Consider the following 25,792-nt stretch of genomic DNA (forward strand, 5'->3'; position numbering starts at 1 on the left):
GAATTCTTCCCTTTCCCAAAGGAGTAAGTCAAGCCAGCTGGAAACTCACCGCTGCCAAAATCTGTCCCAGAAAGACATGGACACCAAATGGAAATGTCCAAGCCAGGCCACTATTGTGGTGGAGAAGGAGGCAGGTGTTGTAGAAGGAAACAGTGAGAGCAGCAAAAAAATGCTAGAAGCAGCTCTCTCTAAACACAGAGCAGCCCATTAGTGGACTGGCTTGGTAGGACAGTCTCCTATTTTGTTCAAATGGACCTACCAGGGGGATAAAAAGTGAGGACAATCTTACCTGTGGCACACTGGCATTCATAGCCATTTGGGTGATCAATACACTTTGCCCCATTCAGACATGGAGTACTGGAACAGTCATCAATATCAATCTGGCAAACTGGCCCAGTGAAACCTTAAAAGGACAGAGTGATGACACAGTCAAAGCACTATCCTATGTTTGTCTATCTAAGGTCTACCTATGATATCCTATGAGAAGGATGTCCACGGAGGGTTGGGTTAAGTTAGCAGCAGGGCTTAAACCAATGGCTCAGCAAACATAAAATTATTCTTCCCAACAGGTAACTAGGATAAGCTCAGGGCATCAGAGGCAACTGGGTATATCTCCACTTCTCTGTCTTCCCAGTACAGATTTCACTTCTAGTTGAAGTAGAGACTAAATGGTTATACATGGAGCCCTCAAACAAGTGAGTACAGCTTCAGAGGAACTGGAACCTCTCTGAAGAAACAACTGGAGAGGCTATTGTCTGTGGCAGAAAATCTGGCATGTCTTCAAGAAGAGCTTTGGGGAGCAGAAAGAGACAGACAGTGTTCTTTGGAAAAAACTGACTTGTGCTGCTTGTTTCTGGACCCAGGGTGAAATATCTAAAAATAAAAATCTCACAGAGGGGCTTCAAGAATATGACCCATGGCGGCGGGGGAGAAACCCTGAATAGCCTACAACTAAGGCTTCTGTGAGGTATGACCTTTCTGAAATACACACACAGACAGAGAGGTCATGGGCCATTCAGAATAGACTTGGACTTCTGGCCACAAAGGATTTGGATGATCCACTAGCTGAAACAAACTCCCCATTTCTGCACATACTCCTATGCTGAAGTGCTCACTTTAATGACTTCCTCATGTACAGCCCACACACATTCTCTCCTCCTCCCTTCCCTGTGGTCAGGCAGCTTTGTGCTTTCAAAGAAAACAGGGGCAGGTGGTGGGCACTTACCAGGCGGACACAGACACTGGAAGCGATTGACTTTATCCACACACTGACCATTGTTCACACAAGGGTTGCTCTGACATTCGTTTATCTCCAATTCACAATGCACACCTTTGAAACCTGAACAAATTGGACCACACAAGTGGCTTAGAAAGAGAGAAAGGCATACTCTAGCCAAGAAAGCACAAATCTGCAGAGATGACTATATCCTCTATGAGCATGAACATTTCTGCAAAAGTCAAAGGGGACTCTGCCATGATGGGAAATAGTCACTGCAAGTATCAGTGAGAGAGGAGAACACTACAAGATATCCATGTCACAGTGAAGGGGGAGAAGGGGTTACCTCCAAAGACACTAGCAAAACACAGCATGCCACAGCAAAGACCGCCTCACGTCTCTGACCAGTCCCTGCTTCACTTTCAGAGCAGCACCAGGCCCTAGTTGATGTTCCCAAAGACCAGCTGAGTTGGAGATGCTGTTGCTCTCAGGGTACAAGTCAAGGTCAGGAGGGCCTCCCAATGCTACAGCAACTAGCAGCCTTAATCTGGCAAAGCAGCCACTGTCCTGTGTCATTTTATCCTAGATTTACCTGAGCTCTCTAAGGATTCAAGAAATGGTTTCTGCAGAAGAACTCCAGAATACAACTAATTGTATGCACATCACTATGGACAAATGGCAAGTTCCTATATAATTATGGGTAAAATAACTGCTATAAATGGAACAGTATGATATTTATAATATATCAAGAGATCAGAAAAGTTTGCTATTTAAAGGATTCTTATTGTAAATCCTGTGTTAAATCAAATAATACTTGCATAAAAACAATCACTTCTGAATTTTTCTCTTACATGTAACTGATGTTGACATATGGACTTGTTTAATTTGATCTCCACAGCTCTAAGAATTCTAGCACTGCATTACTCCTTAAAGGTCCCCTTGGCTGGGAATTAAATGCTGACAGAGCTCATGGAATTGCCACCCTATACTGAAAAGTGCGGGGCAGTGCCTTTAGTCTAGACCCCACACACTGGTGGGCCCACGTACCTGGCATGCATAGACACGTGAAGCCTCCAATCTTATCCAGACAGGTCGCATCATTCTGGCAGGGGTCGGAATGGCACTCATTGATGTCCATCTCACAACGAGGCCCTGCATAGCCCTTTAGACATTCACAGTGGAAGGCACCATCTGTGTTCACACATTTTCCTGCGTGCTCACAAGGATTGCTATTAGCTGGAAAATAAAACACCAATTACTGGGATCAAAGTACTTTGATGGACTTTCCACAAATGTGGATTACAGAAATAGGTCTGATTGTTACAGCATTAGGGCCAGGCCTTTAATAATCTGGTTCTCAACTTCCTATTTTCTTCCTTAAAAAAAAAAACAAGAAAGGAAAGGAAAGACAGACTAGGGCAATCTAAACTCTTGTGATTCTCTGCTCTTCTTTTGCCCAAACTATCACTAAAGTAGGGCTTTCTATTAAGAATCAGGTACAGGGGGTGCTTGGGTGGCTCAGTCGTTAAGCGTCTGCCTTCGGCTCAGGTTATGATCCCAGGGTCCTGGGATCGAGCCCCACATCAGGCTCCTTGCTCGGTGGGGAGCCTGCTTCTCCCTCTCCCACTCCCCCTGCTTGTGTTCCCTCTCTCGCTGTCTCTCTCTCTGTCAAATAAATAAATAAAATCTTTAAAAAAAATTAAATAAATAAATAAATAAATAAAAGAATCAGGTACAGACCTCCTATATATTCAATTGTCAGAACAGAATATATCTTTACACTGAAAGGTTGTAAAGAGTGGGCAGGTAACAGAAGAGATCTGAGGTTTTGCTTCTGAATGCTTGCTGAACTCAACAGACACCATGAGGAACAGGAAAGGTTCCACGTACTCACCCATGGCACACTCATCCACATCTTCTGTACAGTCAGCCCCTTTGTAGCCTTGGGGGCAGGTGCAAATATACTGCCCATTCAGGGGGTTGGTATCACACAGTGCCCCCTTGTGGCAAGGATTGCTGATGCATGCATCATCCAGATGACATAAGAGACCTGTCACAGGGTGGGGCAAGGAGAATAAAGAGAAAGCGTCTCTTACTTGAAGAAGAGTTTTCTCTGTCATGGAGGAGGGAAAACCTTATGGTCACCTTACCAAAATCCAATATGGAGATTTAGAGGCAACTTCTCCTTTACCTAATCCTACCTTAGGGACATGCTGCAGCTAACAGCAAGCAAAGAGCTGCAGACAATCCTGGTGCTCTGACCGTGAGCCCTCTGCTAGACCTCTCCTCAAGGGTAGAGTCATCTACAGGCCATAAAGTGAGATGGTTAGACAATGAAGATATCCTTCTGATAGTGCTGCCAGATTTAGCAAATAAAAATAGAGGATGCCCAGTTCAATTTGAATTTCAAATAAATAACAAATAATTTTTTACTATATATTCCAAATATTACATGCACCTCATATTTTATTTAGCAACTTACTTTCCCCAAATTATGCTACCTGATGATCAGGGCCACCAGTATTTCACTAGCCTCAGAAGGAAAAAAACAGCTGAACATCATCAGCCTATACCAGGGCGGCCTTTTTAATAGCGGTCGACATTCCTGGCTCAAGTACCCTCAGGACTCTGAAGGTATTATGAGGCCTCATGTTCTGTGTAGTTCACATGGGAACCGGATTTTCCAGTCTGCAATTAGCTTAAGAACAGGTAACTAAGGCTTCTTCTACAAAGCTGGAGGTGGGGCTTTTGGAAAGGCACAGATATAAGAACACTTCAAAAGTGCTGGGCACAAAGTTCTCTGAGTTAAGCTATCTTCTTCTGTCATGTTCCTCCCTTCACTGCTCTCTACTAGGACTGGGAGCTGTTAACTTGAGAGGGTAGAGCAATGTTAACTTTGCAGTTAGTAAAATTCCTCCCTTAGAGGAATATTTCCATAGACACAGAGCTGGAATGCATTCAAATGCTTCTCTCCTCCTGACTCCTTCTGAGTACAAGGTTTCCTCTCAAAATGAAGTCTCTAAATCCATTTATTATTAATTTTGTCTTAATTTCCGAGAAATTAATCTTAATTTCCGAGGTGCCTAAGATCTTAAGGAGGTCAAGAGATGCTCCCAAGGCAATAGTTACTTTCATTTGGGGGGGGGATGAAAAACTGAGGTATGCAGACTTGAGATGAGAGTCAAAAGTCCTAAAGAAGAAGACTAATTTCATAGTACTTTGGCTAGCAATTATATTTCCAGAAGAACAGTCTTGAGTAACATGTTCCTACAGATGCTAATTAAAAGGACACAATTCGGGGAATGAAAGAGATCCTGAATGCTCTCTGGCCCCTTCCCTGAACTCCCGTTCTGTCCTGCTGGCCTTACCTGCCTTTCCTTCTGGGCACATGCAAGAGAAGGAGGCCACACGGTCAATGCAGGTGGAGCCCGGAGTGCAGGAGGCGAAGGCACAGTCATCAATGTTCTCACTGCAGTCATCTCCACTCCAGCCATTAACACATACACAGCCATAGCCCCCATTGCGGTTGGTACAGGTGCCCCCATTCTGACAAGCATTAGGTTGCAGCAGACACTCGTCCACATCCTCTGTGCAGAACTGTCCTTTGGGGGAAAAAAGTGCCTTTGATTAGGGTTCTTAAGTCTCAAAGGATTAGTACCATACCCACTCTCATACATTCTTCACCCTCGTGTGACCTGCCTGAAATTAAGGCGAGCAGATCTCCCAGCAGACCAGGTCTTCACACGAATTTTTTTTATTAACATATAATGTATTGTTAGTGTCAGGGGTATAGGTCTATGATTCATCAGTCTTGCACAATTCACAGCGCTCACCATAGCACATACCCTCCCCAATGTCTATCATCCAGGCACCCCAACCCTCCCACCCCCCACCACTCCAGCAACCCTGTTTGTTTCCTGAGATTAAGAGTCTCTTATGGTTTGTCTCCCTCTCTGATTTCATCTTGTTTCATTTTTTCCTCCCTTCCCCTATGATCCTCTGTCTTGTTTCTCAAATTCCTCATATCAGTGAGATCATATGATATTTATCTTTCTCTGATTGACTTATTTCGCTTAGCATAATACCTTCTAGTTCCATCCACATCATTGCAAATTGCAAGATTTCATTTTTTGATGGCTACATAATATTCCATTGTGTATATATACCACATCTTCTTTATCCATTCATCTGTTGATGGACATCTACGCTCTTTCCATAGTTTGGCTATTGTGGACATTGCTGCTATAAACACTGGGGTGCATATACCCCTTCAGATCCCTACATTTCTATCTTTGGGGTAAATACCCAGTAGTGCAATTGTTGGGTCAGAGGGTAGTTCTATTTTCAACTCTTTGAGGAAACTCCATAATGTTTTCCAGAGTGGCTGCACCAACTTACATTCCCAGCAACAGTGTAGGAGGGCTACCCCACTTCTCCGCATCCTCGCCAACATCTGTCGTTTCCTGACTTGTTAATTTTAACCATTCTGACTGGTGTGAGGTGATATCTCACTGAGGTTTTGATTTGTATTTCCCTGATGCCAAGTGATGCTGAACACTTTTCATGTGTCTGTTGGCCATTTGAATGTCTTCTTTGCAGAAATGTCTGTTCATGTCTTCTGCCCATTTCTTGACTGGGTCATTTGTTCTTTGGGTGTTGAGTTTGATAAGTTCTTTATAGATTTTGGAAACTATCCCTTTATCTGATATGTCCTTTGCAAATATCTTCTCCCATTCTGTCTGTTATCTTTTGGTTTTGTTGACTGTTTCCTTTGCTTCTTCACATGAATCTTAAGGCTACCATGAACCATCCAAATGATATTTATTCCAGGTAAATAACTTAAGAAGAATGGAAATTGTTGTCCCTAGAAAATCTGACATGAGAATTTAGCCAACCTATCAAAAAGAAGATTAGGCTTGTAGCATCCTTGATTCAGTTAAATCACTGGACAATGAATATGCAAGTGAGAAGATGGAGGGAAGAAGAGTGTATGAGATGAGTAAGAAACAGAATGATGAGAAGGAACTTAAGGGTCAAAATGTCAGGGCAGTAGTTGTATATCCTGACTGTATCAATGTTAACATCCTGGTTATGATACTGTACAATAGTTTTGCAAGACAATGTTACCATTGGGGGAGACTTGGTATAGGGTATCTCTCTGTATTAATTCTTGTAACTGTGTGTGACTCTACAATTATCTCAAGATAAAAAGTTCATTTATTTTTTTAAGACTTTATTTATTTATTTGTCGGAGAGAGAGAAAGAAAGGGAGAGAGAGTGCACAAGCAGGGGGAGCAGCAGGCAGAGGGAGAAGCAGGCTCCCCACTGAGCAAGAAGCCTGATGCGGAACTCGATCCCAGGACCCCAAGATCATGACCTAAGCCAAATGCAGACGCTTAATCAGAGCCACCCAGGTGTCCCTCAAAATAAAAAGTTTAATTAAAAAATAAAATAAGGGCAAGCATGGTAGAGAGAAGAGATGAAGGACAATGAAAAGCCTTGGTAAACTGTAGAGGTGAAAGGCAACACCAAGATGATGAAACTGGAGCAAACTGTGCATAGCCTGAGGCGCCCAACCTTCAAAGATGTGGATTTGTGGAGTAAGATGCAGACAGCTGACCCAATGTAATAGAAGATGGAAAAAGGATCAGTTTGATCTTCCTGAAAAAGAGCAAACTGAAGGATGATACACAAGACCATTTATGGATATAATGCAGGTCACTACAATAGCAAAGGATGGGGGGGTATGGCAAAGGCTCTCAGGCCCCGTCACAAAGAACAAAAGTATGTCTTCAACTTATAAGCAAGGCATCTGTGATTAACAAGCAGTTTAGTGCCAGACCACCCAAGTTATAAAACAAGTTGATGAATCGTCAGTTTAAAGAGCTACCAAAGGGAACTCATATTCAGATCATCTGAATTCTCTAAAACACAACAGGACAAGTGGCTAAAACTCATAAAACCTCAAGGTGTCCTTTAATTCTCTTTGCTAAATAACTCAAGGAATCATTCAGAAAGGCATTCCGGTGAAGAGGCCTCTTAATGAAAAAGCACATGTTTATACTCATAAAATGCCAAGGCTATCCCTAGTCCCCAGAACACCGAACAATAAATCAAGGGGCTCCAGTTTTTTCAGAAGGGCTTCAATGTACTCAGCTGTGTAGCCATCACTGGTAACAGAGGTTAGCTGTGCCTGATCTAACCTAACTGACCATCTATTCTTACCCCTATCTACACATACATCCATTATACAAAACGAGAATCACTCTATTGTACTTATTTGATTACACATCCATCTCCCATCAGTTGACTACAAGCAACCTCAGTTCAGGAATATTTTTTTGTGTTCTTAACCTAAGAACCCCCTGCCCAGGATGGCAGGATGGGTGTGTGGACATCTCTGGAACTCTGTGCTCACCACCCTCCTTCTGTGTGCTTCTCCTCACCCCACTTCAACCATATTATTATTTTTTTACACATAATTCTTGATGGAGCCACCATGTCTTTACATGATCATGCCCTCCTACTCTAGCTGACTGACACAGAATGGGCATCTGATACAAGCTATAGCACTGTGTCCCTTTTCTAAACTTTTGGACTAGGGATTCTTTGACATCTGGACCAAAAAGATAAAGTGGCTGGTGACAGAAAAAGCGATAAGGGTGAAATCAGAAGTGCACAGAAGAAAAAACCAGAATCATGGTGGGATTCAAGTTATTGCTTCCAGCTATTCCTGAAGCCCAACTTCTCCTAAGGAGAGATGGCCCTTTCAACAGGTATCCCTAATTTCAGATGGGAATCTGTCAACTGCAACCCACAGTATTAACTAATACAGACTGAATGAGTGAGTGAGTGTGAGTATACACATTGGCAATCATTTCCCCCAGGGCAGGTGATGTCATTTATTACAGAAAGCTTTGCTCCCTTACTATACTGGCAGAAATGCTACCTCAGAGTAAAGACAGATGTGTAATTAGGATATAGGTGAGATTTAGAAATGAAAACATGACTAAGAAGTAGGTGAAGAGTGGCTATAACCTGGAAATTACGGAGAGCCTTGTCTCTTATCCTTAGGCTAACTCAAATATCTAATCTATGCTACCCTCAAACAAAACTTACTTTCTGAATATGAGGAATATGGATGTTATTTTTCTTTTTGACTGGTTCTTGATTATAAGACACTGTGTTTAAAAATATCTCATATATATTCCTTATGCAATATAATATCCAGACACTTAAATATTGTAGTAAGACAGACTAGGTAAATAAAACAATGCTTGGAATGGAAATTTGGCACTCCTGGGAAAGGAAACCAAGAGCCATTGCTTGCCTGCTATGAACCAGGCATTGTGCTTGAGCTGTCACAAAATTTATCTCATTTATAGTTGAGGAAACAGGCTCAGAGAGGTAAAACAACTTGCCTAGCATGAGGCAGGAAGTGCAGGAGAAGTGGGATTTAAACCAGAGCTGCCTGCCTCTAAAACTCTTAATAAAGGGACACTTGGGTGGCTCAGTCAGTTAAGCGTCTGCCTTTGGCTCTGGTCATGATCCCAGGGTCCTGGGATCGAGTCCTGTATCGGACTCCTTGATTAGCAGGGAGCCTGCTTCTCCCTCTGCCTTCTGCTTCCCCTGCTTGTGCGCACTCTCTCTGATAAAGAAGTAAATAACATCTTAAAAATTAAAAAAAAAAAATAAAACTCTTAACAAAGACTTGAGATGTGAGTCTGATAACAAAACCATCTTTGTGTGCCTCAGTTTCCGAAATCCATGAAGGCCTAAGGAAGTAGAGAGGATGAAGAAGGGGAGGATTAAAATCATTACTCACATGATCAGATTACTGGAAAAACTTAGGACTCAAAATTACTATCCAAAAATCAAATGTACTTGTAGGTACAGTTCACTATTTTTTGAATGAAGATTGTTGTTGAAGATTAGAACACCTGACATCTGTGTATCTGTTAGATACTGTTTGTTAGAGAAATCAAATCTAGAGAGCCAAAAGTACACTGGCTCATAAGTTATTTTCTACAAAATGGATCATTTTTCTCTAAGATTCAGGCACATTTCTCCAGAAAAATATTCCTTCCCAGGCTCATTTCTGCCAGAATTTTTTTTCTCTTCATTCCAATTCTATCAACCAGAATGAGGAAAATGGTAACCTGGGTGGCCACTACAAGTGTTCGCTCCAAAGTTCCCAGTGGAATGTCTGCTAAGATACTGCACTTGCTTCATGCCACCACTTCTTGGCACAAAAGGAAATCAATGCAGAAGCCTAAGAATAAGAAGCATAAGGGTTGGAAAGGTAAAGTAGCCCTCCCAAGGTCATAAACTAGTGAGAGCAATGCCATTCAAACCCAGATCAGTCTGACTCCAAATCTACTGCCCTTCTCACTGCAGCATTAAATTTCCAAGCCTTGGTCTTGACCAACAAGATCTGCAGACTAGGTTCCTGCTCCCAGGGTCTGAAAGCACACTGAGAAAGCAAAGAAGCATGCAACAATTAAAGAACACCCTTGGTACAAATGAATAAAGGCAGAAGATCACTAAATATTGAAATAGAGTTTATGGTGATCATCTGGAGGGGTTGGGTGCATTGTCTTAGATCAACGGGCTGTTCCCACCACTCCACGACAAGAAAGCATAAATCTGGGCTGGAGGGAGAAGGCTCATTGAGGGTGGTAGGGCTAGGTCTTGAAGACATCAAAATGACTGAAGGATATTCTCTGGCTGGGGTTTAAAAGGAGAAGAGGTGGGAGATCATTTAAGGCTTTGAATTCTAGTATGAATTCTGAACGTGATACAACAAGTACAAGGGAGTTATCACAGGCTCACGGATGGGGGAAGACATGATAAAAACTGCATTTGAAGATTAGTCTGCCAATAGGATATAGGAGGGACTAAAAGCAAATGGCTCTCTGTTGGTAGGGAGAGAAGGAAAAAGAACGAAGTTATGAGCTACCTAGCATATAAACATGTCTGGTAAAAAGGAAGAGCTGTGTTCTATCCATGCCCTACCAAGCTACTAAATTTTCCACCCAAACAAGTCTTAGCATGGATATCATCTGTGTCAACACACAAACTTTGCTGGTCAACTCCCAAAATATGTTGCACAAAGCTCAGTTAGGCAAGTTTTTAAGGGCATCAATTATCCCTCTTAGTAATTTCCACCTGTTAGAGATTGCAGGCTATGCCATTTAATGTTGAGACTAAGGCAGTGGGCTAGTAGGCCCTTCCCATTTCCTATCAGCAAAGGAGAAAAGAAATAACTTGTTTTTGGCAACTACTTTCTCTAATGCCACCATGAGCCTGGGCTAATTTGGTATGAAGTGTCACACTACCAAGTCCTTGGTTGATACCTTAAATACCTGGAGGCACCCACAGCTCCTGATAATTTTCTGGCTGATGACTTCTGCCTCTTAAATACACCTCAAATCCATATCTTCATATATTTTCCTCCAGACACAGTGGCTTACTGTTGGTTCCTTAAACATGAAGTTCTTACTTACCTCAGAACCTCTGCATATCCTATTCTCTCTGCCTCAAATATTCTTCCCCTTCTTATTTATATGGCTAGTAACTTCTCATCCTTTGACTTCTCCTATAACTTAACTAGATCTTCAAATTCACATCTCCCCAATTTTCTCCCCATTGTATCTATTCCATTCAATCCATCCTGCCAACATCAAAAGTTGTACTTTTATGTTTATCTATTTTTATATTTTTATATTTACTTTATTATGTATAGTCCCTGCCCCTATTAGACTACAAGCTTCTTGAGGATAGGAGGCATGTCTGCCATTGACCTCAGTTTACATATCAGACACTTTACTAGGTAGTTGGCATCAGTGGTTACATAGACTGTAGACCTTAGATTTAATCTAACATGCTCATTTTACAGATGAGGAAACTGGGACCAGAGAGGTGCAGTGACTTGTCCACATTTGCACAGCTAGCTGGAAGAATGTTAGAAATAGACAAAAATGGAAATCGTTAAGTGCTGAAAAGGATGTTGAGGGTGTGAGGTCATAGCAGATCAAGTTAGTCTTCTAAATAAGGAAGGGGACTCTGACCTGACTGTTGAGAGACAGAGCAGGTTGAAAAACAGGGGAAGAGCAAGATGCTCAGTAGTGCTACTAATGAAGACAACACTAATAACCCACCATCGGAAAAATGAGTATGCTGTATTAGTTTCGCAGGAGTAGGTCACTTTCATGTTGATCTTTTCTTACTGCCTCATCCTATGGTCTTAAAAAACCAAAGGGTGAATGCATAAGATTACGGGCATAGCCTCTGGCAGTAAATATAACAAAGTGAACCCAAGAGAACTGTACTGAAATGGAAACCATGACCTAGGCTTCATTAGCAACAAGCTCTAGCCCAGTGAGCCGTGGACCACTAAACAGACATCATTTATGAGTTGAAACACACTGGGATACAAACAGCTCATTATGGCTCTCTCAAGGTACCACAAACAAACCATCAATCTGACTTGGAGTTACAAGTAACTGGGAAGTGAGAGGAGGGGAAAAAAAAGAAAAGCAAAGAAATGATCACTGAGCCTTAGCACTTTAGGATAAAGCCCTTACCCTTCCTAGTCATCTCTCAACTGTGAAGTGTGTGGGAAAAACTTTTATCACATCAATGGCCCTGTTAAGGGTCAACTCTCATTGCAACAACAATCGGCACATGAGGAACATATAAAAAATGAGCCTGGCTGGCCCTTGCCCTGACCCTGCTACCTCCTCTTCTATGGTTAAATCAGGAGAATTCAGGCTCCAGTATCTCCTTCCAGCCAGCAGTCACCCAAGCTCCTGAGTGTGGAGTTCCATCTCTCCATATTATAGCAGAGCACTGTTATAAGCCCTGCCCACCACGCCTTCCCTACACACAGATGTTCTATTCCGCTGCTGACGTGAAAGAACAGAGCACAAGCTTGACTATCCTGCTCCTCCTGGGTCTAGACTGTTCGAAACGGTCTGTATGAACACTGGAGTCCACAGGATCTGCCTGATGAGGAAATGTGGGCAACTAATACGCAAGCACACAAACGTGTATAAGAGGCCTGGCGGGCATGCAAGTGGCTAAGAGGACGATGCAGGAGTAGGGGATAAACGTATGGATAAATGCAAGAATCTCAATGAATGTGCCCCCCAATCCTAGACACCATCATCTTTTCTATGACTCTTCAAAAGCCTGGTTTCCCTGTATCCTGACCAATATAATTTCCTAAAGAATCACCAGAATGATCTCAATATATACAGTGGATTGTGCCATTTGCCTGGTCAAACCTTTTGATGACAAAGGGTTTGATAACTTCATTATACTTAGGATGAAATTCTAAATCCTATCCATGTTTTCTGTCAATCTCTCTAGCCTTTCCTTTGGAAGCACTACTAGTTCTAGCCACTCCGGCTTTTTTCATTTCTCAAAATGATCATAACCTTTCCCCCCCAATTCAGGGTCTTTGCACATGCTGTTCCTTGTGTTTGGAACACTCTTATCTCCACCCTTCCCTAACTAATTCTTACTCACTAACCACAGCTGAAATGTCACCTTCTCAAAGAGACATTATATGCCTACCCCCAACCCAATTAATTCTGCCTGTTAATATGCTGTCCCAATAACCTCTACTTTTCCTGAAGGCATTTATTACAGTCCAAAATTTTACAGAAGAGTATATGATGTATGTCTGTATTCCTCACCAGACTGTAAATTCCATGAAGAAATGGGTGGTAGCTAGTGGCGCCTGGGTGGCTCAGTCATTAAGCGTCTACCTTCAGCTCAGGTCATGATCCCAGGGTCCTGGGATCGAGCCCCACATCGGGCTCCCTGCTGGGCAGGAAGCCTGCTTCTCCCTCTCCCATTCCCCCTGCTGGTGTTCCCTCTCTCACTGTCTCTCTGTCAAATAAATAAAATCTTAAAAAAAAAAAAGAAAAGAAAAGAAATGGGTGGTAGCTATTTACTTCATCGGTGAATCCCCAGCACTTAACATGGTGCCCAGCTAATAACATTTCTTGAGAAGTATTCAAAAATATTTGTTAAACAAAAGTTTATCTGTACCTGTCTCCTCTTACTTAGGTCATTCTAACCCCAAAATAATAATCATCTTTCAACTCCTCTTCCTCACACCTTTAGGGTGTCTCTATTCTATTCATATTCCCAAAGTTTCCATTTTCCCCTTATTGACATCCACCAGTCAATACCCAAACTTCTCATTCTATCCCCTTCCTTACTCGCTGAACTCCATCCCATTTATGCCACACCCAATTCACCTTGCCTTTTGACTCTAACTATGTCTCAAGGGTAATTCTACACTATGGCGGGTACCTTCCCTCTTTGAATGAAACCTAAGATTTCCCAAAAGACTACACCCTAGTTAGCCCTCTTCAGTAGAGTCCTCTCCTCCTCTTCTAATTGCCTCCATTTGCATGAAGGTAAGTAGGCAAAGAATCAATGTTTTCTTTATTCCCTAATGCTGCTACTAACTTCAAATAGTAAAAATATATTTATTAAGCAATTTCTAGGTACCAGACCCTGTGGTAAGTGCTTATATTGTTGTCAAATGTAATCTTCTCATACAATTAGCCCAGTTTCATAGATGTAGTACAGACCTGGTCTACACTGAAGAAAGATACTAATGTATCTCAGGGAGTAGGGAAAAGAGACTCTGACAGAACCCGTAACACCCCTGAATTTCAAAGGATGAGGTTGGGCCAGCAACAACTGAAAATTTTAATGTTCTCATTCATTCATTCATTCATTCATTCAACAAATATGTACATACCATGTGCCAGGCACTGACCTATATACACTGAAATTATAATGGTAAAGAAAACAGCTGTGGCTTCTACCCTGTAAATAGGGGTTTTACAACCACACAATTGTAACAGAGAGTGATAAGTGCTCTAATGGATACAGGTTGCCTTGGGAGCATAAAGTAGGAGAGCAGAGAACTATATTCTGCAGGTCCGGTTGGGGATGGTATGTTTCTTTGGCAAGCCACAATTATGAGACCTAATGAGAGTCCATGTCAAGGCAGTGTAATTTTTTTTTTTTACATTTTATTTTCCAACAAACTTACCCCTTCAAACCACCTAAGGTTGCATTTATAACAAGAATTTATCATCCAAATATTAACAGTAATGGCAGCATTTGTCTCGGCATTTGAAGATCACAGTGGTCTCCTGCTTTAACTATTTCTAAAGTTCTCTTATCCATTTGTTCACTGCTATGTGATCCAAACCCAGATGACCTCCTAGTGCCAGAGACTTTATAGATCTATAAAACAGAGATAAGTACAACAGAATATCTTGAGAATAAACTCAGAAGTATGCCATGTGATGCTACCTTAAAGTCAGAATAACTTGCAGTATAGCTGAATAAACTTTAAATTACCATTAACAGAGAGAGAGAAAATGACTTTACATGTTAACTGGGTTGTATGTGAGTGTGTATATGTGTGGAAACGTGTACAGGAAGAAGGAAGAGTGGGGAGTATTTCAGGCAGAAATAAGTGTATGTGTATCAGTTTGAATAGAAGAGAAAGCATGCCTCATTTGAGTCAATGAAAAAAAATCAGTGTGGTTCACTTCTAAGGCACGGATCAGGGGAGATATGGCAGGAGAGGGAGTTATATACAGAGCGTTGGAACTCTATCCAAAGACAAGGAGGACCCACTGAAGCATTTTAAGCAAAGAAAGAACACGATCCCATTTGTGTCTCAGAAAGCCCACTCGCTGCTGTGAGGAGGATGGGCTGAACTCCACCTCACCCCTCCAGGTCAATAGCAATTTAAAGCCCTGAGGAGTCCCAGGGTGCCTGTGGCCGCTATAGCAACGAGAGAGTCTGCGGTGCATCTGGGGCAAATTCCGGATGCAGCAGCACCAAAGAGCATCCAGACTCAGCCACTGTATGGAGAGCAATGGATGCTGTGCCAATGCTGGATGTTCAGAAAGCTGACCCCTGGCACAAAGGCTTCTCCACACAAGAAGAAGAAAACAGTGCCAAGCTTCAGTCCCCCTGCTAGGAGGCCCACACTCTGGTTCTCTCGCCGCCTTCTTGGGTTGCTGGGCTGTTAAACCAGTTTACATAAAGAGCCCCTCACCTCACTGTGGCCCCTCACCTCACTGCAGCGCTCCAAAAAGAATCAACCGACAGTATTTACAGGCAAGCAGTTACTATGAGCAGAATGAGTAAAATGGAAAACAAATAAACAAACAAACACGGGACCTATTAAAACATTCTGCAATATGAAAGATGGGGAAGGTACCCCTTAAGATGTAGATGAAGAGCATACCTGTGAAAAAAGTTCTCTCCCAGAATAGAAAGAATTGGCTCTGTATTCTCAAGAAATGTAGAAAATGTAGGTTTTAAAAAGAAATGAAAAATAATACAAGATGTCAGACTCTGATGAAGGACAGGCTGAGAACAAAGCAGAATTACAGAGGACCTAGATGCAATGAGTAAATATGGTAAGAATATAAAAAATGCAATTCAAATAAAAATCATAATCAGAAGCCACAAAGGAGAGAATTGACAATGAAGAAAAATAAGTCAGTGTTATAAAGGAAAAGCTTAAGAAGCTCTCATAAAATGCAGAGGAAATTAAAATATCAAGAGACAAGATCTCAGCTATGGGAAAGAATGAAGACCTTTACAGATGTTCCTGAAGACACAAAAACAAATGAAAAAAAATGAAAAGAATAATCTTTTCTGAGATGAGAATAGATCTAAGCCTGCAGATCCAAAGGGCTCAAAAGTGCTAGGAAAAAAAATAATAGGGATATACCTATACCAATACTGGTTAAAGATTTTACTTTAAAGAAAGGGAAGAGAAGGGAGAGGGGAGAGAGCCTTACTTGTCTGATATCGGACTTCCCTATAATGCTCACAAGACACAAAAGAACAATGTCTAGGAACTTGGTAAGACTGACTGTGACTCAAGAATTCAATATCTAGACAAGATGCCATTTGTGTATGAAGGCAAGTAAATCAAAAGATATTTTTCAAATATCTGAGAGCTCTAAAGATATACCAACATGTAACTTTTCCGGGAAAAAAAAAATTACTCCAAGATGTACTCATCTGACTGAAAAAATAAATCAAAATAAAGAATCCAGGAGTGAAAAGGCTGTGACATAAATGTACTAGTAGTTAACACAAAACAAGTTACATATAGAATAAAGTCCAAAATATTATAAATTGAATTATAAAGCAATGTAAATATCAAAAATATTTTTAAAAGAAAATGCATAAAATTTTAAAATTCAATAGCAATACTATGGTATGAATTTTTAAATCCCAGATCATATAAACAAAATCTGGAGAGTGAAAAGAAGATATAAGAGAACCCAAAGTATGCTTGTTCCTCGTCTTAAAGAAGAAGCAATTGGTATATGCAGTTTCACTTTTGACACTAAAAAATAGAGATGGATTCAAATCCAAATTTTTCTAAACATGTATACCTTTAAAAAAAAACACTAAATACTAAATACTATAATTTAAATAATCTCACCTCTATCTGTTGTCCTCATGGACCAATTTCCACCTCCTTGAAAGACTTAAACACATGACAGGATCTTTTCACTCTTTCCTTTCCCATCTCCCATGAAATTAATATCTGGGCTGAGGACTAATAAGGTCATCCAGGCCAAGAGTTCTTTACTTTTCTCAGCTCAACAGCTTCCACATCCGCTCCATATCACAAGCACACTCACATTTTGGATCTCATTATGAGACACTCATTGTTCCAACCACAAGATCTCAAATTTGATACTTCAACTCTGACTATAACTTCCCATATCCCTCTTTCCCCATTCCCAACAAACATTTCACCTAATTATCCCCCACTAACACTTGTAAAGAGTCAAGCCCTCCTAAATAACCCAGTTCATTAACCAACCCTCTTCTAGCTGCCCTAACTAACTCAGTCTAGTTCAGTCACATGAAGTTTCTGTCCCCTGTAGCTACTGCCCTGCATTTCTCCCTCTTTTAGCTGTACAAAATCTTGAATAAGTGATCTATACCCACTCCTCCCCTTCCTCCTTCCTCAACACCCACTTTTTTTCTAATTTAACCCTTTGCAATTTGGCATTCTTCTCTCCTTGATATTGAAACTACATTTTAGAAGATTTCCGGGGCGCCTGGGTGGCTCAGTCATTAAGTGTCTGCCTTCGGCTCAGGTCATGATCCCAGAGTCCTGGGATCGAGCCCCGCATTGGACTCCCTGTTCTGTGGGAAGCCTGCTTCTCCCTCTCCCTCTCCCCCCTGCTTGTGCTCCCTCTCTCGCTGTGTCTCTCTCTGTCAAATAAATAAATAAAATCTTAAAAAAAAAAAAGATTTCCAATGACCTCAAAAATTTTGATTAACTCTTTGCAGTTATCATTCTTATTTCAGTCTTTTGTTTATCATCCATTCAATAACTACTATTTGTTAATATTGGTCTCAAGAATGCCAAAATCAGTCACACCACCCCGATCCTCCAGAGGCTGAGAGCCTCCCAGGTGAGGTAGGCATATAAACCAGGTACAGTGGTAAAAGAGCGCAGATGGGACCAGAGAGACATGAAGAGTTTAGGCAAGGTCACAGTCTTAAAATGCAGCCCCTGGCTCAGGGATGCTGTCACAGCAGAGCTTCCCAACTCACACACATCCTTTTCTCTCACCTTCCTTCTTTGGATCCCTTCCCTCTTCCATTTTCTGAAGTATGGACACTTCTCACAATTTAGGTCCAAACTCTCACTACGCACTTTCCCTTACAGACCTGATACATTCCCAGGGCAACCAAAAACAAGCCTCAAAATCTGAGTCTAGAGCCCCTACTTCTAATCTGACCTCCTGGGTCTTACTGTTAAGTGCTTTTCTCTTGGAAAACTCACCTCAAACTCACCAGCATCTCTAGCCCATTTCTCTATCTCTGTCAATAGAACCCATATTCTCTCATTACACAGATTCAAAACAGAAGCAAACTCTGCTCTATTTCCCCCTTCATCCAACCAAGTACTTAGATGGCCCCCAATTTCTAACCATGTCTTCTTTCAAATTCATATTCATTTATAGTTTCTACCTCCTACTGTGGTTATATGTAGACTTCCTTCTTTTTTCCTAGTGAATTTGACCATCCTTAAAAGATAAGAACAGCAAAGGAAACAGTCAACAAAACAAAGAGGCAACCCACAGAATGGGAGAAGATATTTGCAAATGACAGTACAGATAAAGGGCTGGTAGCCAAGATCTATAAAGAACTTCTCAAACTCAACACCCAAAAAACATATAATTAAGTCAAAAAATAGGCAGAAGACATGAACAGACACTTCTCAAAAGAAGACATACAAATGGCTAACAGACACATGAAAAAATGTTCATCATCATTAGCCATCAGGGAAATTCAAATCAAAATCACATTGAGATACCACCTCACACCAGTTAGAATGGCAAAAATTGACAAGGCAAGAAACAACAAATGTTGGGGAGGTTGTGGAGAAAGGAGAACCCTCTTACACTGTCAATGGGAATGCAAATTGATACAGCCACTTTGGAAAACAGTGTGGAGGTACCTCAAAAAATTAAAAATAGAGCTACCTTATGACCCAGCAATTGCACTCCTGGGTATTTACCCCAAAGACACAGATGTAGTGAAAAGAAGGGCCATATGCACCCCAGTGTTCATAGCAGCAATGTCTGCAATAGCCAAACTGTAGAAAGAGCTGAGATGCCCTTCAACAGATGAATGGATAAAGAAGATGTGGTCCATATATACAATGGAATATTACTCAGCCATCAGAAAGGATGAATACCCAACTTTTACAGCAACATGGATGGGACTGGAGGAGGTTATGCTAAGTGAAATAAGTCAAGCAGAGAAAGTCAATTATCATATGGTTTCACTTATTTGTGGAACATAAGGAACAGCATGGAGGACATTAGGAGAAGGAAGGGAAAAATGAAGGGGGGAAATCGGAGGGGGAGATGAACCAGGAGAGACTATGGACTGTGAGAAACACACTGAGGGTTCTAGAGGGGAGGGGGTGGGGGGATGAGTTAGCCCTGTGATGGGTATTAAAGAGGGCACGTACTGCATGGAACACTGGGTGTTATATGAAAACAATGAAGCGTGGATCACTACATTAAAAACTAATGATGTATTGTATGGTGACTAACATAACATAATAAAATAAAATTTAAGGGACGCCTGGGTGGCTCAGTTGGTTAAGCGTCTGCCTTCGGCTCAGGTCATGATCCCGGGGTCCTGGGATTGAGTCCCGCATCGGGCTCCTTGCTCAGCAGGGAGCCTGCTTCTCCCTCTGCTTGTGCTCTCTCTCTCCGACAAATGAATAAATAATCTTTTTAAAAAAATTAAATTAAATTAAATTAAAAAAAGATAAGAATTGACTTATTTCTTCTTTGTGTCTCTTATAGCATCCAGCATAGTATATTGGATATAATAGTGAGTTATTCAGTAAATATGTCATTGAAGTTACCTTACAACAATTCTACAGGGGCTTGAAAAGCTATGGAATGAAACTAGATTTTGCCTGAAATACAGCCAAAGTCAGACATTGAGTCATGGACCACAAGAGCACAAAAGATGCCTCAGTCTCACCTCCTATATTTTGTGGGGGGGCTATCCTAACCACCCACCCCTGTTCACACCAACATGACCACTCATCAACTCTGAGACCTTTAGGATGAGGGTGTTTTAGGTTAGCACTCTGGCAGTCTGCCCAAGTGATAGCAAACTTAAACTGGGTGAAGCAGAATTCCAGAAAACAGGCTTTTATATCAAGTCCTCACAATCAAGTTCACAGCAGAGAGACTGAAATGGGAGATGCATTTTCCCATTCCCCCATGCAGAATACAAATGAGAATACTTTTACAGCTCCAGATATACATAGTGTCCACTCTCAACCAAAAGCCTCCTTTCCTATAGTATTTAAAAGACAGAAAAGTGATTTGTAACAAAAGCCTCATCCTAGAGAACAGCTTGTCACCAACTAGAGGCTAGACTGAAATGTTCAAAATCAAAATACTGCCATGAAAAGACTCCATTCCCAGACACAGGAGCTAATGCACCACCTCTGGCAGTATGTACTTGCTGATTCATGCCAAAAAAATTTTACTGAAATTGGAGCAACTGACAGTAAAGGGAACCTTAACCAACTCTTTGGGCTCATCAGTTATAAAAGGAGAGCTGAGAGAAAATGTGGTTGGTTTTATTTGACTCATGTCCACCTAACTTCCACTGTTCACTTCTGCTTAGTGTCCCAAAGCACTATTCCAAGCCCAAGCTAAAATTGCATTTCTGGGTTAATAACAAGCACAGGAAAATAAATCACGTCTGCCCTAGGAGTGAACCCAAACCAAAAGCTGCCAGAGAGGAATTTGTGAGTTGAGTTTAGAGGCAACTTTAATTCTGAAGGAAATGAACCTTTAAAAAGAAAATTCAAATAACAATCTATGTAGACAAAACATTAATCTACACTGCTTTAATTAATTTGGGAGCCTTTTATAACTTTTTTTTTTTTAAGTGGCTATCTGCCAGAGCAGAACTTCTCTCATAAGATGGCTTGGGGCCAAAAACAGTAATAGTAAAGACCTTTGTGCTCAGGCTTCATCAGATCCTTAGGTTTATTTCCATTTCCTAAAGGAACATCCAACTACTCAGACATCTCTATAACAAAATTCCTATAAAAAAGTAAACCATTTGCCCAACTCCCAACACCAATTTCTTGCTTCTACCTAGGCTTTAGTTCATCCAGAAGAGTGGTAGCTTTTGAATACTGTTCTAGATGGCCACATCTGGTGAAAAAACTAGATCAGAACACAGTTCTGTCCGTAACTGATGTGGAAATCACACCAGAACAAGGGCAACATGCTTTCTTCTAGTCAGACAAACCCAAGGCCCCTTGTACAAACAGCTGCACATCTATCCTGCTACAACCCTGGATCAGAGAGGATACTCCTGCATAGCAGCAGCAGTGCTAATACCTTTAGAATATCTTCATACCTAAGGTAGTGCTGTCCAATAAAAATATCATGAGACATACAGATTTAATTTAAAATTTTCTGGTAGCACTTAAACAAAAGAAAAAAACTGATGGCATCAATGACTTTAATATCATTTTATGTCACTCAATATATCCAAAACACTATCATTTTAGTATCTAAACCAATATTTAAAACATTATTAGTGAGACATTTTGCTTTTGCTTTTCATACTAAGTCTTCAAAATCAGGTATTTTGTAGCTGTGGCACATCTCAGTTTGACCTGTCACACTTCAGATACTCAATAGCAAAATATGGCTAGTGACTACTATATCAAACAGCGTGGATCGGGAATGTTTTACATGGTAACTGCAATTTACGGTTGAAAGTGTAATTTATAATTAAAATTAAATGTAATTTAATTTACATGATAAATGAAAGGCTCAACAGGTTTTTTACTGCACCATTTATTCTCCCAATACCTCAATAAAGTAACTAAGAGATATTAGTTCCATGGATAGCAAATAAAGTCTTCTGAAGAAAAGGAAGCTGACTCATTTATCCCAAATCAAACCATGAAAAGACTCGGAAAAAATTTCTGGTCATCTCGAAGCCCAGAACTTGCTACTAAAGACCAAAACTTCTCTGCATATGTATTTATAAAACAACATAGTGCCTATCAGGCTCCTCTCATTAAAAACTTATAAATATTTAATGCTATATGTTAACTATACTGGAATTAAAAACTTAATTAAAAAAAAACACGGCAAATTCACAAATCTCCTTTATTTCAAATTGATATCTACTTTCTTCAGCTATATAATCCCAACCATTCTTTTTCTGATACCTGGCAACTTCACTTCCTCTCCTAGCAGACTAACTCCAACCCTTCTTTTTCTATTGTGTCAAAAGCCAGACCAAACAGTTCATGCTTCAACTCTATAGCTGCGAATTGTAGAGGGAAGTCTAAACAAAGTTGCAATAAGGCTCTTGGGTATAGTGAAAAAAATCTCCAGACTGAATATAAAATATTCATTCAATATTGACTTCTAATTTCAAAGTAACCAGGAAAATTTCTAAAATGGAAAAAAATAAAGAATAAATCACATCCTAGAATAACAAAATTATAAATTGCACACTATTAAAAAGATTCAAAATTCTTTTATTTTATTTTATGATTATTTATTTATTTATTTGACAGAGAGAGAGAGAAAGAGAGAGAGCACAAGCAGGGGGAATGTTAGGCAGAGGGAGAGGAAGAAGCAGGCTCCCTGCTCAGCAGGGAGCCTGATGTGGGACTCGATCCCAGGACCCCAGGATCATGATCTGAGCCGAAGGCAGTCACTTAACCAACTGAGCCACCCAGGCGCCCAAGATTTAAAATTCTTAAAAAATAAAAAAGGACAATCCACAGAGTCAATTTGTATAGAAAAAGACCACAGATTTGAGCACAGACTTGGGGTTCAACAAGGCTAGATTCAAACCCTAACCCAACCACTATGTGCCTTGAGTAAACTGTTTAACCCTTCTGCATATCCATCATCATCTGTAAAAAGGATATTTAATAAACTCTACCCTTAATACAGTTATCACAAAGATTATACAAAACAAAACATTGTAATTAGCACAGTATTTGGTTACTAACAAACATTAGTTAACTCCCAGCCCCTAGCCGCATTCATTTCTTTAATTTGCATAAAGCAGAAAATACTAATCTGAATTTATAGCTCTGATATCAATAGAAATAGGAACCCTACGACTCCCAATTTTTAATCTGTTCTTCTCAGAATGAGGTGAGGGCTGGGATGGTGAACAGTTTGGCTGTGTGCTACTGAGAACAAAGGTGTGTAGAGAGCTGCAGTACTGGTATCACCAGTGACAGTTCAGTCATCCTATAGCTCCTTATTTCCCTCACCTCAACCATATAATACTGCCAATATCACCATGGCAAGCATCACCACTGAGGAATGTACAGTGTAGTAAGGGAGCCAGAGGAGAATACCTAGCTCAGCCTGCAGAGAGGTCACGGAAAGTTCCCTGAAGGAGGCAGCCATTCGACCTGAGCCAGGCAGGCAAAACTGGTGAGAACAACAGGGAGAGGAGGAGAGAGGGGCAGTCTGTGGAAGAGGAATGTTGTGAGTGAAGACACAGGATTCAGTAGATACAGGAGAACTGGAAGCAGTTCTTACTGCTGTTGGATGCATGAGAAGACTGGATAAGCAAACAGGGTTGAGACTAGGAAGGAATTCATATAGCAGAGGAAGGACCTCAGACGTGATCCTGTTAGTGATGGGGATAGCAAAAAACAAGGCTGCCACTGGAAATCAAAGAATCGGCATGAGTGAAAAAGAGGAAGGAAACCTGTGGTGGGAAACCAAAGACTGAGAGTCACTTTATTTTTTTTTTTTTGAAGATTTTACTTATTTATTTGACAGAGAGAGACACAGCGAGAGAGGGAACACAAGCAGGGGGAGTGGGAGAGGGAGAAGCAGGCTTCCCGCCGAGCAGGGAGCCCGATGCAGGGCTTGATCCCAGGACCCTGAGATCATGACCCAAGCGAAGGTAGTTGCTTAACTGACTGAGCCACCCAGGCGCCCTTGAGAGTCACTTTAAATGACAGCAAATCGAAAGAAATAAATATTGTCACACTGAACTTATTCAGAAATCTGCCATCCTTTCTAGAAAATACAAAAACACATGGAGAAAGAAACATGTTATAAGGACTTTCATAAAAAGAGGTACTTATTAAACATCCTGGGGTAAGAAATTTTGATAAAATATCATTTCCCTGGGAGAGCTTCCCCAAGAATGCACCTTCCTAATTAATATCAAGGCAGAAAACAGAGTATAGCAGCAAAGAAAACTCAGCAGTGAAATCACAGTATCATTTAATCTTCATTGGCATCAGAAGCCTTAGTACCATGTACAACAAAGGAGAGATTAGAATGGGGTCAAGTTCCTAACAAGCACCTCATCCTGTCCTATACCACTGTAAGGATCATTAAAAAGAGAAAAATTTAAATCTTTCCAGTTATTACTGTCATGTAATGAACTTCAGAGTAATTTTTCTGAGTTGAAAAGAAAAATGGCCTCTGAAAAAAAATCTACCAGAGAAACAGCAAAAGCTAAAGAGAAGAGATAATATGACACAAAGTGCAGAGTGTTGGGAGTGAAGTCCTAGGATCAAGACACCAAGAAGAAATTTTAGGGAAACCCAGTGGAAAAGTATAAAAAAGGACAGCTTGGAGATTAAAATCAGAAATGTGTGCCCTTCCAGGAAATCATGTTACTAAAGTTTTAAACCCTTTTAATCTTTTTCTGTTCATAGTGTACAGGTCTAAAGAGTACTCTAAACAATTAGCTCCTATAGATAAGGGAAAGTAATTTGGAGATTCTAAAGAATACCAGGTAGTAATGGCAGCAATCCAACATCAAGACTTCTTTGCTGGGCAAAATTCCTCACTGGCGCTGAAGTTTCTTCCTCGTTTTTTTTTTTTAAGATTTTATTTATTTATTTATTTATTTGAGAGAGAGAGTATGCATGCAAGAGCATAAGCAGTGGAGAGGGAGAAGCAGGCTGCCCGTTGGGCAGGGAGCCCGATGGAGGGCTCCATCCCAGGACCCTGAGATCATGACCTGAGCCAAGGCAGCCACTTAACCAACTGAGCCACCCAGGCGCCCCTGAAGTTTCTTCCTTATAACATTAACTTATTCTTGGATTTCCACATTAAATCATCAAGTTCTCTCAAAAAGGCTTAGTTCTTAGTCACTTAATCAGTTCTTAATTGTTTCCACTTTCAGTTAGATAAATAGATATAAACAGAAATTAGAACCAAATGTCTGCATAAAATCACTTAACTTTCAAAAATAAGTGGAAAATCTGCCTAAGACAACATCAGACACTTCAAGAGGTTGTAAAATTAAGCAAGACTAATGTCTGAGGCTGAAAAATCTATTCTCGTCCTATGTGCAAAAAGGGATACAAAAAAGGAAAAAAATAGAAACATAGATGGATGTCATAAAAATAATATCAAGGGTACCTGCCCAACCCTTTGCATAATTATAGGACATGGCAATAAGATGAGATAGATTTCTGTCCATGAATAAGCTCTGAACACTTGTAGTGTATATAACTTATATTTTCACTTTTTAGTTGGAAGAAAGAAGAGTATTTTAATAGCCTTTCATATAATTATGATTATTCTTTGATACTATACCAAAACTTAACAAGTTGCAGTTTCTTTTTTTTCCCTAGCTTTACTGAGATATTTTTGACATATAACATTGTATAAGTTTAAAGCATACAATGTAAAAAAATAAAGTATACAATGTGATGATTTGATATATGTTTATAGTGTGGGTAGCAAAATGATTACCACAATAAGATTAGTGAACACATCAATTATTTCACATAGCACCTATTTTTTTGTAAGTGTGCTGAGAACATTTATATTTTCAGGGCTAACTATGTTCTTTTCCTCTCAAATATGTATTAAGTATCTGCTATATCCTAGGCAATGTGCTGCTTTCCCAGACCTCAGAGTCTTGTCAGTAATGCTTTTCTCTCATATCTGCCATAGCACCTTAGCATGG

At 40.5% G+C, this 25,792-nt stretch overlaps 1 protein-coding gene and 1 pseudogene across 1 annotated transcript in view; one reads left to right on the forward strand and one right to left on the reverse strand.

Annotated features, from left to right (window-relative positions):
* Positions 1–25,792, reverse strand: part of NOTCH2 (notch receptor 2) — a 167,142-nt gene that overhangs the window by 54,720 nt on the left and 86,630 nt on the right. Inside the window, exons 6-10 of the mRNA XM_027599059.2 lie at positions 4,585–4,818; positions 3,111–3,266; positions 2,264–2,452; positions 1,226–1,339; positions 290–403 (exon numbers count right to left, since the gene is read on the reverse strand). Of these exons, the coding sequence (XP_027454860.2) occupies positions 290–403; positions 1,226–1,339; positions 2,264–2,452; positions 3,111–3,266; positions 4,585–4,818 (807 nt within the window). The remainder of the gene's footprint in view (positions 1–289; positions 404–1,225; positions 1,340–2,263; positions 2,453–3,110; positions 3,267–4,584; positions 4,819–25,792) is intronic.
* LOC113924810 lies at positions 14,079–14,557 on the forward strand (annotated as a pseudogene).

Source organism: Zalophus californianus, chromosome 4 (assembly GCF_009762305.2).
Source record: "Zalophus californianus isolate mZalCal1 chromosome 4, mZalCal1.pri.v2, whole genome shotgun sequence".
NCBI classification, from domain to species: Eukaryota; Metazoa; Chordata; class Mammalia; order Carnivora; family Otariidae; genus Zalophus; species Zalophus californianus.